General features: G+C 39.7%; 1 protein-coding gene across 1 annotated transcript in view; it reads right to left on the reverse strand.

The window, feature by feature from the left end:
- Positions 1-262: 262 nt before the first annotated feature.
- The window catches only part of LOC105921235 (integrin alpha-11), a 226,260-nt gene continuing 210,040 nt past the window's right edge, over positions 263-16,482 (reverse strand). Inside the window, exons 28-30 of the mRNA XM_036130878.1 lie at positions 11,202-11,297; positions 6,388-6,501; positions 263-1,129 (exon numbers count right to left, since the gene is read on the reverse strand). Coding sequence (XP_035986771.1) covers positions 1,016-1,129; positions 6,388-6,501; positions 11,202-11,297 — 324 coding nt within the window. The 3' untranslated portion in view covers positions 263-1,015. The remainder of the gene's footprint in view (positions 1,130-6,387; positions 6,502-11,201; positions 11,298-16,482) is intronic.

The raw sequence follows: 16,482 nt of genomic DNA on the forward strand, positions 1-16,482 counted from the left end.
GAGCTCTACGGAAGGAAATTCCTCTGGCGAGAGTCAGGTTACAAACCATGCCCTCTGCCCTACAAAACACACTCCCTGTCCTATAAAACTCACCATCTGACCTGCAAAACATGCCCACTGACTTTAGGTTCAGGGTTATAGGGAACAGTGATAGGCATATTTAGAGGGGGCCCTGTTTTGTAGTGGCTTTGGCTGCAATTAGACCCTTTCCAAAATCTCAGGCTTTGGTTATCCCATGCAAATATGCCACAAAAAGCAGACGTAGGGTGGTAATTTATTTATTACATGGGGTTCCCAGATAATGCTTGTCCTGTGCAAATATGGGTAAACAGAGTAGTATGAGATGTTACAGAAGCTCATTGTTTCTTCAGAGCTTTTCATGCATGTTGTAATTATCTAAAACATATAAACCTGTACACCTATACATCTTAGTTCACTGAAATAAGTTTTAATTAACATGTCTTGTGTTGTTCTATGATAGATTATGCATTTCTGGGTAACATTAATAAATGGGAGTTTCTGAAAAAAAAAAAGCAGAAACAGGTCCAAATTACTCTGGTTGTAATCTCCACTATAATTTAGGAGTAAAATCAGTTTGTTTCAGCATGTAGCTAATCAGGAACATGTGTTGAAATAAAACACACATGTTATAGCTGCAATTTATTTATATACAGCTCTGTAAATTAATTTACATGTGTAATGTAATGCAAATTATGTTAAACAAACCTATATACCTGTGTCTACTTCTGCAGTAGTTTCTCACTGTTTAATAGACCTATAACTGGAGGATTTTGGCAGATAATATAAGTCAGAGTAGGGCATCAGTCTTTTGAAATAATCATCACTAATGGAGAACACAGCTAAAGTTAACTAGCTGAGGTGTTGGGACACAAACAGTTCTAATATTAAATATAAACTGAGTTCTTTCTTCAACTACAAGCACAATCTTCTGTCACATCAGTTAGATGCAAACAGCTTGCTGGTGAGTCAGTGAAGGATGGAACATCAGGGTCCGTCAGCGACGCTTGAAGCTTGGTTGAACCGTGCTTTTTAGCTTCTCCTCTGCCTCCTCATTGGTTACAACCTGCTCATCTTCTTCCTTACGTCTCTGTCTTTTGAAGAATCCAAGCTGAGAACAATTCACAGTTAATTGTTAATGTGTACACCTTTGACTACAAAGTAACTCTAAAAGTCAAGAATCACATGTAGAACAAATCTTGTTAATGAGTCCCATCAGTTAGTGAGGGCTTTTTCAGCCATGGATCAAAAACAACTGAAGTGATGTAAATATTTGCACCACACAGTGAGATCCATGTGAACTGAAACTCACCAGAATGTAACAGTAGCAATTTTGTTTTAGCAAAGCAGTCAAAAGCTGTAGGACTTATAGTCACCACCTGTTTTCATTAGTTAAAGAGCTTAATATTGGCTAAAGTTTAATGCTGTGGGGTAAATACAAATTGGAATTATATAGAGGTTGTACCATGCCTCTCACCTGATGACATCTAGAATAGGCTGAACAGGCTGTAGAGAATGAACAAGAGCTCTCTGAATTATAACAACAGAACAACTGCATGAAACAGAGGTGTATCTCAAGCACGAAACACTGGTTTATTTCAATGAAATAGAATATTTTCAAAAAGTGTTTTTTTTTTCACTAATTAAATTTTTCTGTCGTATACATTTATTACACAATCATATATTTAAATTATTATACCTTACAGCTTTTGAAAATACTTAGATGTCCTATTATGACCCGTACAATCATGCAGAAGACTGCTGACTTAAATACTATCCAGCAAAGACTTACTGACAACCCTCCACAAAGAGGGTAAACCACAAAATATTATTGCAAAAGAAGTGTTTGCAGTGATGTGTCTATGCAAATTAGGGGAAAATTGAGTGGAAGGAAGAACTGTGGTATACATAATAAAATAGAAATATCCTTTGTCCGTCAGTGGGGAAATTAAAGACAATCGGACAGTCAACAGGAAAAGTTAAACCTTTGAGAGGACTGTGAAGCAAAACTTATTTGAGATTATTGGTTGAATTACCAAAATTAAGAGCAACTTTTCAAGGATATTCTATGTTATTGAGAAGCTTGTATATACATAAAGAATCCTTGAAAAACTCAACTGAACATACAAGTGATATTCAAATATAATATTTGGACTGGATCAACTTAATTAACATCATTCCCAGATCCAGCTGCAGAAACAAATGAAGGTCTTATATTTCTTAGCGCCTCCCCTCCGACTCTTTGGCGCCCCCCAGGGGAGGTGACCAGTGGTGCTGTGAAATTCATATTACCGGAGACAGTCCGCTTGTCGGTTACTATGATAACACTGGAAGAGGAGATAAGGGATGCCTACCACAACTGTCTATCTCCTAATGTATGCCCCAGAGACTGCCTGTTTTTTCCCAGATCATTTGGTTCCTAAGGTATTTGCCACAAATCTAGACTTTTTTGTCATCCAGGTCTCTAGACCTGGATAAAATGTAGACTGAAGTGATTCAGTCAACATTTTGGTGGCATATCTTGGTCCCAGATGTCAAGGAGTTCATCTCAGCCTATCAACAATGTAACTGGACAAAGCCCTCCTGACGTCCTCCTTCTGGGTTGTTGCAGCCACTACCTGTACCATCTCATCCTTGGTCCCACCTATCCATGGACGTAATCCTGGGTTTGCCCTAATTCAATGGTCACTCCATCATCCTTACGATTGTTGACAGATTCTTCAAAAGGGTTTATCTTGTTCCCCTCAAGAAACCACTGAAAAAATGGAATGCCCCTTCCCCTTCATTTTGTTGCAACAAGTGATCCTGGGGATGATGTTAATTGGGTTGCTGCTGGGAGAACTGCAACTGCTCAGACCAATTAGGAGAGGCAGTGCGTGAAACACAGTCTGCCAGCAAACATAACAGGAGCAGAGTGAAACACAGGCTGCTGACCAGAATCATGACACAGTCCAGTGATCCCTAGATAAGCAACAGAGTATTTTCCATTAGCTGAATAACATATGTCTTTCTTGTTCCTCAAAGGTTATCCCACCATTTCTGATCAGTACACTTTTTAATCCACGTCATGCATTTTTAGTTAAAATTAAACAATCTGCAGCACATTTCTTTTTCCCCCTTGACTCCTGTATCATAAAATAATCTAAATCAGCCCACCCCCCCCCCCAAAAAAAAATAAATCTGCCAGAAAAGGCAGATCAGTCTATTCCTAATTTTAACAGGGTATTTAACTCCTATGCTTGAACATTGGATTGACGATCATACAGGATAATGTTACGCCTGACAGTTGCAAAATATTTACATAAACCAGTTTTGTCAACCTTGTTTTCTAGTAATCTGTGGCTTGTAAAGTCAAAGGACAGTCAAAGGGCAAGAGGCAAGGCAAACGCTCAAAAGATTAGCAGTCTATGAAAGGGCACTGTGACTAAATACTTAGGTAAACTGAATGATACTGATACTGATGATATTTTTCATCATTAATTGAGGATAATAAAAATAATCCTAGATTTCTCTTCAGTACAGTTGCTAAACTTACCCAGAGCCACAGCTCTGTTGATCCATCCATTCCCTTAGCTCTTAGCAGTAATGACTTTATGGGATTCTTCATAAATAAAATTGATGCCATTAAAAATAAAATAATTGGCATCCTCCCAAACACGATTACCTTGTCCTCGGTAAGTGAGGCAGCATTGGAGAAATCTTTACAACCTGCACAGCATCTGAACTGTTTAGAAGCAGTAGAGCTTTCTGAGCTATCTAAAATATTAGCTTCATCTAAACCTTCTACCTGTATGTTAGACCCGATCCCAACCAAATTGTTTAAGGCGATATTCCCTTTGATCAGTGGTTTTAGACATGATTAATCTATCCTTGGTAAATGGATATGTATCACAGGCTTTTAAAGTAGCTGTTATTAAACCTTTACTTAAGAAACCTTCTCTTGATCAAGATGAGTTAGTAAATTACAGACCTATATCTAATCTGCTTTTCCTATCTAAAATTCTTGAGAAAGTAGTTGCTAATCAACTATGTGAACCTTTACAAAGTAATGACCTACTTCAGGAGTTTCAGTCAGGCTTCAGAGCTCATCATAGCACTGAAGCAGCTATGGTGAAGGTCACTAATGAAATTCTCATGGCCTCAGATAATAGACTCGTGTCTATACTTGTCCTGTTAGATCTCAGTGCTGCATTTGATACAGTTGATCACAATATTCTCCTACAAAGACTTGAGCATACTGTAGGGATTAAGGGAAAAGCTTTAGGCTGGTTTAAATCTTATCTGTCAGACAGATTCCAGTTTGTTCATGTTAATAATAGATCTTCTTCATTGGTCCTTGGACCAATTCTATTTACTATATATATGCTTCCGATTGGCAAAATTATCAGACAGCATGGGATTAATTTCCACTGTTATGCTGATGACACTCAGCTATATTTATCCAAAAACCTGATGAATCCAATAAATTACTTCAACTACAGGTATGTTTTGATGACATCAAAAGCTGGATAACTTTAAATTACCTGCATTTAAATTCTGACAAGACAGAAGTTGTAATCTTTGGACCAGGGTCCTCAAAAAATAAACTTCTTAACCAATCACTTAATCTAGGTGGCATTAACTTGGCCTCTGGTAATAAAGTAAAAAATCTTGGTGTTATTTTTGACCAAGACATGTCATTTAAATCCCATATTAAACAGGTTTTCAGAGTTTTCTTCTTTCACCTCAGGAATATCGCCAAAATTAGAAACATTCTGTCCAGGAGTGATGCTGAAAAACTAGTCCATGCATTTGTTACTTCAAGGCTGGACTATTGTAATTCTTTACTATCAGGAAGTCCACAAAATGTAGTTCAAAGTCTTCATTTGATCCAAAACGCTGCAGCAAAAGTTCTGATGAAAATCAACAAGAGATATCATATTTCTCCAATTTTAGCTTCCCTTCATTGGCTTCCTGTTAAATCAATAATAGAATTTAAAATTCCTCTTCTAACGTATAAAGCCCTTAATAATCAAGCTCCATCATATATCAGAGCTCTGATTACCCCGTATGTTCCTAACAGAGCACTTCGCTCTCAGACTGCAGGTCTGCTGGTGGTTCCTAGAGTCTCTAAAAGTAGAATGGGAGGCAGATCCTTTAGCTATCAGGCTCCTCTCCTGTGGAACCAACTCTCAGTTTTGGTCCGTGAGGCAGACACCCTGTCTACTTTTAAGACTAATCTTAAATCTTAATCTTAAAACTTTTCTTTTTGACAAAGCTTATAGTTAGAGTGGCTCATGTTACCCTGAGCTACCTCTATAGTTATGCTGCTTTAGGCTTAGGCTACTGGAGGACATCAGGGCCTATTTTTCTCACTCTACTGATTTCTACTGTTCTCTAGTTTTGCACTGCATTACACTGAAATGACTGTTATCATTTCAGCTTTTAACTTTTTGCTCTCTCTCTCTCTCTCTCTCTCTTTTTCTTCATAGTAGGTACACCTGGTCTGGCGTTCTGTTAACTGTGACATCATCCAGAGAAGACGGCTCACCCTCTACTACCATCTAATGTAGAACAGATTACTAGATCAATGTGTGCTTCTGTGCTTTTTTGTCTGTCTTGTTGTGTCTCTGTTCTGTCTTCTGTAACCCCCAATCGGTCGAGGCAGATGACCGTTCATACTGAGCTCGGTTCTGGTTCTGCTGGAGGGTTTTCCTTATCGCTAATGGGTGGTTTTTCTTTCCACTGTCGCTTCATGCTTCCTCAGTATGAGGGATTGCTGCAAAGCCATGGACAATGCAGACGACTCTCCCTGTAGCTCTACGCTTCTCCAGGAGCGAATGATGCTTGTTGGGACTTTTGAAGCAATAAACTGGGTTCCCTTATATAGGAAATTTTTGACCAATCTGTATAATATGATTGATTTTGACTTTGTAAAGTGCCTCGAGATGACATGTTTCATGAATTGGCGCTATATAAATAAAATTGAATTGAATTGAATACTGATACTTTCAATAATCCAAGAAGAGTCTAGAATGTATTTTCTTAAACATTAACACCCAAATCTCTATTCAGAAATAGTGATGGTTTTCTTGTCAGAATATGACCTGTTAGGAATAAATTTGAGATTTTATTGGTTTTAAATAAAATAAAGGACATAAATGGAATATATTTGTAACTTGGCAAATAACAGCAGCTGTAAACCTATATAGATACCTAAACCTATGTTGATACCTAAACCAATTCTTGCAAAACTCTCACCTTTTGACCACAATAACTTTTAAAATATTGAATAGCAACTGTGTTACTTGACAAACGTGTAAATGTTCACAGTTTGATAGGATTTCAGTTGTGCGGCAATAAGTGTGGGGTGACAGAGGAGTTGTGTACCTTTAATAGGCCCATAGTGACTACAAAAAGAAGCAGCAGGCCTCCCAGTGAGCTTCCCAGGATAACCCAGATAGGGATAGAGCTGTGCCCCTCCTTTCTCAGATGCAGGATGGTCTGTATTAAAGCAACAAATAGTCTCACATCATTTCCTGGTTCAATGTAATTTTCTGCATCCTGTTAAAGACATCAACGACCAAGTTCTTTAATGGGTTGATTTTAAACATGTCTGTAACATCTCCCTCCTCACTCTAAAGGAGCAATGAGTGAAATGTCATTATTTTAGATAGAAAAAAATTAAAAGAATAGTTATGTGAAGAACTAAAGATATCTTTTTAGATAGAAAATGGTATGACGTCAAACACCATCTCTCTGTTGTTTTCCAGTCTGTTGTTTACATAGGCACATGCCTGTATGCCCATGTGAATAGCTGCCCGTCAGGGCATAGCCCCTCCCCATCCTTAAAATGCCACCATCAGAGCAGTGTTGCGTAGAAGCAAAATGGTGGAGTGCATGTCAAGTGGATCAAAACGTTCTCTTGCTAATAGCATTATAAAGTTATGAGTTACTTACTTCTTAACTAGACATGTTCCTCCTGCTGTGTGTTTATCGTTTGCAAACATGCACATAAGAAGCAATGGGTGAGAAATGGAGGGGAAAAAGGGTGAAGGTAGAGAGGAGTGGTTTGTCACACATCTTGTTTTGGTCTACAGACAGTGCTCAATAGTCCACCTAGAGGGGAAATTTCACTTATTGTTCCTTTAAACAAGGAGGAAGTGAGGGTTTGCTGGTTTAATACATCAAACAATGGAACATAGTTGAAGATTAATGGTGTTCTTACATTACTCTTTCAGTCATCGAAAATAAACTGTTGCCCTTCAAATATATAGGTAAAGATTTTGTCAGCTGACATGTAGAAAGATAATATGGATTTTCTTAAAGAGGAATACTCACCTCATAACACATTAAGGATTATTGCAATTATACACGTGTAGATGGTAAATGTTCCATCACATATTCACATTATTTGGCTTCTTGACATTTAAAACATGATAATGTGTGAATGAGAGCAGCTCAATAACCCAGGATGCCACAAAAAATGTGCAAACAAAACATTGAGACTACATGCTGCGGCTTTTTCAATGTTGCAATAAAAAGCAAAACTGTTAGACTTTAGTGTCATTAATAATAAAATTAAGTAAATAAAGACTTAAAACATCAGTTGTAACTGAAGGTTTTTCTTTTTTTAGACACTTCTGTTCTGCTGTTCACTTATTAATTACACTGCTATTCAGGGGTGTAATTGCACACAAAAATCAAGCTATTCGGGTTTTAAAGTCACAGTTTGGGTATTTTTTCTTCATTCAAGAAAACTAAGTAAAAATATATGATTTTATTTTTTACTTCATTCAGCTGTAAACAAAGAATTCAGTTCATTTGTAAAATATTTTTTTGTTTTTGTTTCCAATCTGTACAAATTTTTAAGAAATGACTGGAGATTTTTCCAATAAATAAAGTAGCATTGACAGACTTCATCAACAAGATGCAAATGGTAAGATAAGAGTTGTTATTTTGTGTACACATACTCGCATGAGAGAATCTGATTCTATTAAATGCTGTTCCGTAAGAATGATTAAATACACATTTGTAAAACAGATTTAGATAATAAAGAAATAATCATCTGTATCCCAGATGACACGTTGCCCAGAGTGGGGTATAAAACCGGATCAGTTAATGCCAGACTTTCTTTTGTTTTGAGTCATTTACCTTATAGATGTTTTATGTTAAAATATTAGTAAGGATTAATTTTACTCAAATGTCCATTATTGATTAAATATACCATATTATACGTATTCAGGGAATTTTGGTGCTTAGTTTCTATAGTCAGAGAAAGAGAGGCATTGCTTTAGTTTTGTCACCTTATGGCTCATCAGAGTCAGAGGAGGAAACAAGTGATGTAGATTGAAGAAACTGTTGTGGAAAATTTAATTGATGTATTAACTCTGATCATATCTTGTGTAGATGCAACTGCATATTTTACCCGCGTGAATGTGCTCACAGTTCACACAGATTTATTATTGTGGTCTGTTCAACCAAGGACACAGATAAGACTTCTGTTAGATAAGAACTAGATCATACCAGTTGTGTGCACTCCTATATCTCAGAAACTACTTCCACTTGCTATGTTAACCCAGAATGTATAAATATATAGTGTGTTTTTTATTCTCGCCACTCTGTTTCCTGACTGTGTTAGAGCAGAGACATGCCTTTTTGAATGCATTTGCAAAGACAAAGATGTATCTTTCACTATTTTACTGAATAGTGTTCTCTTCCTTTTTATAATATAATCATCTTTATTGTCATTGTGATGGAAGTTAGAATAAAGCTGTTTTAGTTCTGATGTATATTCCAATGAAATTTGTCTCTGCATTTAACCCATCCCCTTGGGGAGCAGTGGGCTGCCATTGTGCAGGGCCCGTGGAGCAATCTGGTGTTAAAGGGTCTTGCTCAGGGACCCAGATTGGTTATCGGTGGGAGTTGAACCCAGAAACTCTGGGACACAAGCACAGTGCTCTAACCAATAGACCACCACTACCCTACGATCTTATCTCTTTCATAAAGATAAACTGTACAACAAAACAAACTGCATGTAAATGGCCAGTAAGAACTTGATAGCAGCAGTGAATGTTTCATTGGTATCTCTGGTGAGGATGGAAAAAGCAAGGTAGCAAGACCATATAAAAAAAACCCAAAGAAAGCTGTTCAGATAATGTGTACACCAAACATCCTGGATAAGTATTGGAGGGGACCTCTCCCCTCCAATACTTATTGAAATCATTTGATAATTTCGGTGAGCCTTTGAAGACATGGCTCACCAAAATTGTGATTACGATAAAAATGCTGGCAGGGGAGAATTACTGGAGAGCTGATAGAGAGTATGACAAGGTGGTTGATTTCTTGCCACAGAAGAGATTCAAATGTTTGACAAGAATGATTAACTTATAATTTAACATGATATCTGGCTCCAGTAAAGATCAGTTGGTGAAAATCAGGACCGCCCTTGACTACACGAGGAGCGAATATTTAAATGCTGAATGTGAGAATCTGTTCTCAATTGATGAGAGGATAATTCCTTTCAAAGGCAAAAGTTGGAAGTCTGAGGCACATTTACCCCGCAACCCGTGAAATGGGCTTTAAAATCATTCTGTGTGTCTGGATCTGTGTATGGCTTCATGGTTTACCATGGGAGGGGCACGCTTGTTCAGGACCTTCCTTGCTGATGCAGTGTTCAGGAGCTGTGGCCTGAAGGCTATTGATGTCCATCACAGTGGCAATCAGAATACCCGCTGGTGGACAGCAGTGGCGATGGAAGCTGTCAAATTGCAGAAAGCGGACTTTGGTTGTCCTCAGGGACTGCGAACACAGACAACAGGTACCAGACAACCAAAGGACTGCAGCTTCTGTGATAACTGCTCATTCTGGATTAGGGGAGAGGGGAAGTATAAAGCATCTTGGTGTCTTTGGTGTTGTCTGCTTTGCTCTGGTCTATTATGGTGAAGAAAGAGCTGAGTCAAAAAAGCAAAGCTCTCAGTTTACCGGTCTGTCTACTTTCTGACCCGCACCTGTGGTCAAGATCATGACCGAAGAGAACCTGGGTACAAGTGGCTGAAATGAGCTGGAGGGTGGCTGGACTCAGACTTATACGTAGGGTTAGGAGCTTTGTTTCCTATGAGAAGCTCAAAGTAGAGCATCTGTTTCTTTGCATTGAAAGGAGGGGTCAGCTTAGGTGGTTTGGAGAGCTGATCAGGATGCCTCCTTTTGGAGGATTTCAGGGCACATTCCAATGGAAGGAGACCCCGTAGAAGACCCAGAACTCACTGAAAGGACTGTGTATCCCGTCTGGCCTGGAATAAGCTGGGGGATGTCTCTGGAGAGAGTGATGTCTGGGTCTCTGTTGCCCAAATCTTGCCCCAATTTTGGATAAGCAGATGACATTTGATGAGCCTAGGCCAGCCACTGACAAAGACTTAGGGTAATGAGGAATGTTGCTCTGCAGCTGTCCAGAACGATCTGTAACCCCTCAGATTCTATTTTCTATTTTGATATTTGTTTATACATCACTGAGGTTGAATACTCATCTAAAAGTGTCCATGGCCCTCAGAAGTTTGGGGACCATTAAAATGAACTGGCTGAAAAGTTGCCGATTAGAATAGAATTCTTCTCAAAAAACCAAGAGGCAGCTTTGACTTCCATGTGGACAGTGATGCAATTGTTCTTTAATGTGCAGACAACAAAACAACCACACTGCTGAGCCCGTATGTTTTTGTCAGTCCTTCTGGCCAAGTGCAACAGTTTTTCAAACAAGCTCCAAACACGGGCTATTGCTTATTAACTTCTTTCAGTGAGAAATGAGAAAGGATGTGTATGACTAGATTTTTTTATGTTATGTTACTCAATTAGAGCGGTTCAAGCAAGTTCAGTGTTCAAAATCAATTATTCTTTTCTTTTCAAAAATCTAATTTGTTGACTTTGTGCAACTTCTATAAATTTTGAAATACATAAAATAACAGATAATTAATTAGTTAGAATGTTTACAATCTCTTAAATTAATTATTACAAATATGCTAGATTGTTGTTTTTTTAATCCTAAATGGGCAATGTGTCCTGTTGGATACAGGCTATAAGTCGAAAAATAAAGATCTTATTAATAAAAATACTTGTATAATTTTAGCTTAGATACATAAAGATGGTAATGAACTAATTTACAAGTGTATTTTTCATGTGCCTGTCCAGGGATAGTTAATACAGCATTGTACCTGTCTAACAAGGCTGTCCTCCTGAAGAAACATTGGATTGGACTTCTCCAGCTGGATTGAGGTAACAGTCAGCAACTCTAAGGACCTGAAACTCACCTGTAATTCAAGAAAAAAATTAGAAAAAATTTGCTTATGTTACAAGATAAATCCCATTTAACCTGCACCCCCACCACTTGGCTTTACAGATATACACTAACCAACCATATTTTTAGGAACACCTGCTTAATTGCTTGTTATCACAAATAGCGGCTGGAGTTCCTCACTGTCATCCTCAGGGGTGTTGCTTGGAGTGCAGTGGCAGTCACACATCTCTCCCTGTGCCTGTGTGGGTAGGGCACTGCTGCTTTTGTACGTTGCTGCAGACTGTCAAGCTAATGGCTATTACTGATAACACAAATAGTGGGTGGCCTGAGAATTTTGACCTTCTGGGATTTTTACACATAGCCATCTAGCAAGGTTTATGGAGAATTTCCAGAAAAATGAGATTATATGTCCAGTGAGCAATTGTATGGACAAAATGCCTTCTTTATGTCAAAGATCAGAGGAGAATGGCCAGGCTTGGTCACAATGATAGAACGTCAACAGTAGCTGAAATAATCATCCATTACAGGCAAGGTGTAGAACACCGTATTTGAAAACACAACTCATTCGACCTGAAACACTGGTCTACAGTGAAGAATGCCCTCCCAACTCCTCTTTGCTGACAACAGGATAGTGAGACTATAATTCATATATATATATATATATATATATATAAATCTTGGGGGTGCGTCAACCCGGCTGGGACATGGAAGGGGGTGCGCGGCTAAAAAAGTTTGGGAACCCCTGTCCTAGAGCAAACAAACATTTCTTGAAGGCCTGGTTAATGTTGCTGACCATGTCAATCTCTTTGTGACCACAGTGGACCCATCTTCTGTTAGCTATGTCCAGTAGAATGATGCTCCATGCCACACAGTTTCATAATCTCCAACTGGTTAAGTGTTCAGTCCAACAGAGCACATATGGGGTACGTTGAACAGGAGACCAAAACCATAACTAACAAGGTGTACATAATAAAGTGGTGGGCGATTGTATATTGTAATGTGGTAGGAGGGTATGACTTCCCTTACGACAGGTCTTTAGGGTCACAATTCCAACAAATGCACTTACATATAAATCACAAATGTCATGTTTTTTATTCCACCAATGACAGGATATATTTGTAACAACACCCTTTATAATAGGGTTATAACTTGTTATATTTCAGAGTAGAAGACTGTGTATTAATTTTCCTTTAAAACAAAACAGTAACACTGGATGCAGATTTCTGTTAGAAATTGTCTGATTAACTACACAGTGCACCAGAATTCTGGCATTCTGACATTTTACAGTGCTTTAGGTTCAAATGTGTGCAATATTTATGACCTCTAGAGGCAAAAGTATCTAAGTTTGCTCCGATAGTGTTTCTGAATGAAATATTCCCACCGTGATATCCTGGTAAACCAGCTTTAATCTTTCTTGTCTGTGAAAAGAAAGAGTAAATCAAATCTGGTAACTTACAGCATGGAGAACAGGTAGCTGAAATCTTCCTTTGAACGTAAGTTTCAGCCCCTCGGAGGGTGAGAGGCCGAGCCTGCACTGTAGTGGTATGCTCACACTGTTACTGGAGTTCTACACAAAGTGCATACAGAAGCAAACACAGAAATAATAAAACTAATGAGTGGGGTTTCACTTTAAAGAAGACAAAAAAAGAAAAGTCCACTCTTACCAACTGAGACAGATGAGTTAGGTCCTCTGATTTAATTAGAGTGATCGTTTTATTGGGAGGTAGCTTGCAGCTGGATTCAGTTCCCTGCTGAGAAAAAGAAAGTAAAAGCTAACAGTAAGATATGTAGACGACAGTATGGGTCACAACCTTGCATACGCGCACACGCACGCACGTACACGACAGTGGCGCAGAAGTTAGGGAGGTTGTCCTGCAATTGGCGGGTTGCCAGTTCGATCCCCCGCTCTGACTGTCTCTGTTGTTGTGTCCTTGGGCAAGACACTTCACCAGCATTGCCTGCTGGCGGTGTTCAGAGGGCCCAGTGGCGCCAGTGCATGGCAACCTCGCCTCTGTCAGTCAGCTCCAGAGCAGCTGTAGCTACTAACATAGCTCACCACCGTCAGCATATGAATGTGTGTGTAAATGGGTGAATGATTAAACTGTTGTGTGAAGCGCTTTGGGGGTCGTCAAGACTAGTTAAACCACTATACAAGCCATTTACACACACACACATTCATTCATTTTCATTGCTTTCTATGCTGAACCAAACCCTGAACCTAAAGTCACAGGTTATCCCTAAACCTAAGCATTAGCCCCATTTGCATTGTGTGGAATTTGCAGAATGTCCTCACAATGCCAATTGTCCACAAAACGTTGGTCTACATAATGATAGACATACAATGTGCATGAACACACACACACACACGCAAATGCTTTGAATGGAATAATCAGCTGCCAAGTAACTTTTTTCCAAGGTGGGAGGAGTGAAAAAAAGATCTACAGGGACAAGAAGAAATAAATATTATCTCTACATATTACCATCCTTTAGCAACATCGTAAGAATGGAACTTAATAACTTTCCCAAGGCTGAATCTTACTGCCACACTCATCTCAACAAGACTGACCATAATTTTAAAGATAGCTTGGAAAAAAAAAGATGACCTTTTTGTTTCAAAAGGAAAACATGCTAGTTTCTGGTGTAAAGTAAAGCCAGCATTGCCAGTTGTTCTGCTGTGGACATGTTAGTTGCTAATCCTGTTCAGAAACTCTTTTTGTTATACTGGGTGAAATGGTCCTTCCATCCTGAAAGTACTCAATACAGGAGGTTAAAAATGTATCTCTGTGAAAGCTGCAGGCCTGTAGAAACTCCAACTCCAAAGAAACAACTTCTTCCGTTTGGTCTTAGGGGCAGGGATTTGTCAGAGTTTTGGTCCTGCTCTTACCTCCCTCTGTCTCTCAAGTTATGGGGGTATCACCTTATCTATTGGTTGTCCCACATGTAAGTCATTTTGACGCGTCCATGTAACGGCAGTCTGCGTGCATGTTACTTGTTAGTTTCCGCTTGCTGGGCTGCTGTATTCGGTTAGCTTAGAGATTAGCTTCAGTGTTAGCCATTCATCGTAGCGCAGCTGCTCTCACCGTATACTTTGAAAACTGGTGAGAGTCGCAAGAAGCAAACCGCGTACAAGTTTATGAGAAGAAGAGGAAGGCCTCTATAGAAAGAAAATAGGACCAGAGTGGTTTTGGGAGATTTTTTTGGACACAATCCACCTGAGGAGCAGAAGGAGCAAGGTAAGATGGCAAGACTGCGCATGTGCAGTTATTCAAAAAAGGAGTTTGGGAAACTTCCAGAAAAATCACAGACTCTACATTTAAATTGTTTAATTCTGTTTGTTACTTCATGCATGGTTCTGTTCCTTGTTGCACAATGTTGTGGGAGCGTAAATGTTTGGTGATCTGGTAACAAGTATGACCCTGTAAGGAGGTTGAGCCCAGTAATCTGTATAAGGCAGCGTTTGTCATGCACTCCCGAATGCTGAATTGGGTCCTGTTCAAGCTGCAATAATGCTGACTCCAGTTTGCTAAATTTCATGTTTGTTCACCCAAAGGTCTACATGTTTGTAGATGCTCTGAAATGAAGAAATGCATAACCGGACCCATCTGAGATTCTTGTGTAATTTTTTTATGTTAACAGGTGCTACACAGAAATTCTATAAGACTGTAGCGCTATCTGGGGCTAAAGCCTATTAGTTGTGTGATAACTGTACACTGCAAGCCGAAATTTTCCAACTTTAAAACATTTTTAAAAGTAAAGCTTAAAGTGTCATGTCTTAAGGTAGCCTAATGCTAGTTACACCGAATTAAAATGTATTCTGGCTGATTTCACTACTTGTATCTGCCTTCTATAAACTAAGGCTGCACCATATATTATATATATATAATATTATATATATATAGTATATATATATATATATTATATATATATATATATATATATATATATTTGTGTATAGATATTAAATATCTATCTCTATTTGTGTCATCTATATATATATATAATCTATATATCTCCTCTATATCTCTTCTCTCTCTATAGTCTCTTTGTCTGTGTATGTGTTCATGGCATCTACTGATCCAATTTGTTTAAAATCGCAACATTGTGGTTTTCACTTATTTCATACAACGTGTCACCCTGGTGAACCTTTAGGCACAGACTTTTTGCAGGAGTATTAAAGACGGTAAAAATTAATAATCTGAGAAAACAAAGTCCTATGTCCGTCCGTAGCCGTCCGTCGTCTTCCACTTAATCCGGGGTCGGGGGGTTCGCTGGGGTAGCAGCTTCAGTAGGAGGGCCCAGACGTCCCTCTCCCCAGCCACTTGGGCCAGCTCCTCAGGAGGAATCCCAAGGCGTTCCCAGGCCACCGGGAGACATAGTCCCCCGGCGTGTCCTGGGTCTTCCCCTGGGCCTCCTCCCGGTGGGACGTGCCCGGAACACCTCTCCAGGGAGGCGTCCAGGAGGCATCCTGACCAGATGCCCGAGCCACCTGAACTGGCTCCTCTCGACGAGGAGGAGCAGCGGCTCTACTCTGAGTCCTCCCCAAATGACTGAGCCCCTCACCCTATCTCTAAGGGAGAGCCCAGACACACTACGGAGAAAACTCATTTCAGCCGCTTGTATCCGGGATCTCGTTCTTTCGGTCACGACCCAAAGCTCGTGACCATAGATGAAGGTAGAAACGTAGATCAACTGGTAAATCGAGAGCTTCACCTTTTGGCTCAGCTCTCTCTTCACCACAACGGATCGGTACAGCGCCCGCTTCACAGCAGACGCTGCACCAATCCGCCTGTCGATCTCACGCTCCATCTTCCCCTCATTCGTGAACAAGACCCCAAGATACTTGAACTCCTCCACTAGGGGCAGCACATCCTCCCCAACCCGGAGAAGGCACTCTACCCTTTTCCGGTTCAAGACCATGGTGTCGGATTTGGAGGCACTGATTTTCATCCCGGCCGCTTCGCACTCGGCTGCGAACCGCTCCAGTGAGAGCTGTAGATCACACCCTGATGAAGCCAATAGGACCACGTCATCCGCGAATAGCAGAGACGCAATCCTATGGCCACCAAAACGGATCCCCTCAACACCTTGGCTGTGCCTAGAAATTCTGTCCATAAAAGTTATGAACAGAATCGGTGACAAAGGGCAACCTTGGCGGAGTCCAGTCCAACTCTCACCGGAAACGAGTCCGACTTACTGCC

Source organism: Fundulus heteroclitus, unplaced genomic scaffold (genome assembly GCF_011125445.2).
Source record: "Fundulus heteroclitus isolate FHET01 unplaced genomic scaffold, MU-UCD_Fhet_4.1 scaffold_39, whole genome shotgun sequence".
NCBI lineage: Eukaryota > Metazoa > Chordata > Actinopteri > Cyprinodontiformes > Fundulidae > Fundulus > Fundulus heteroclitus.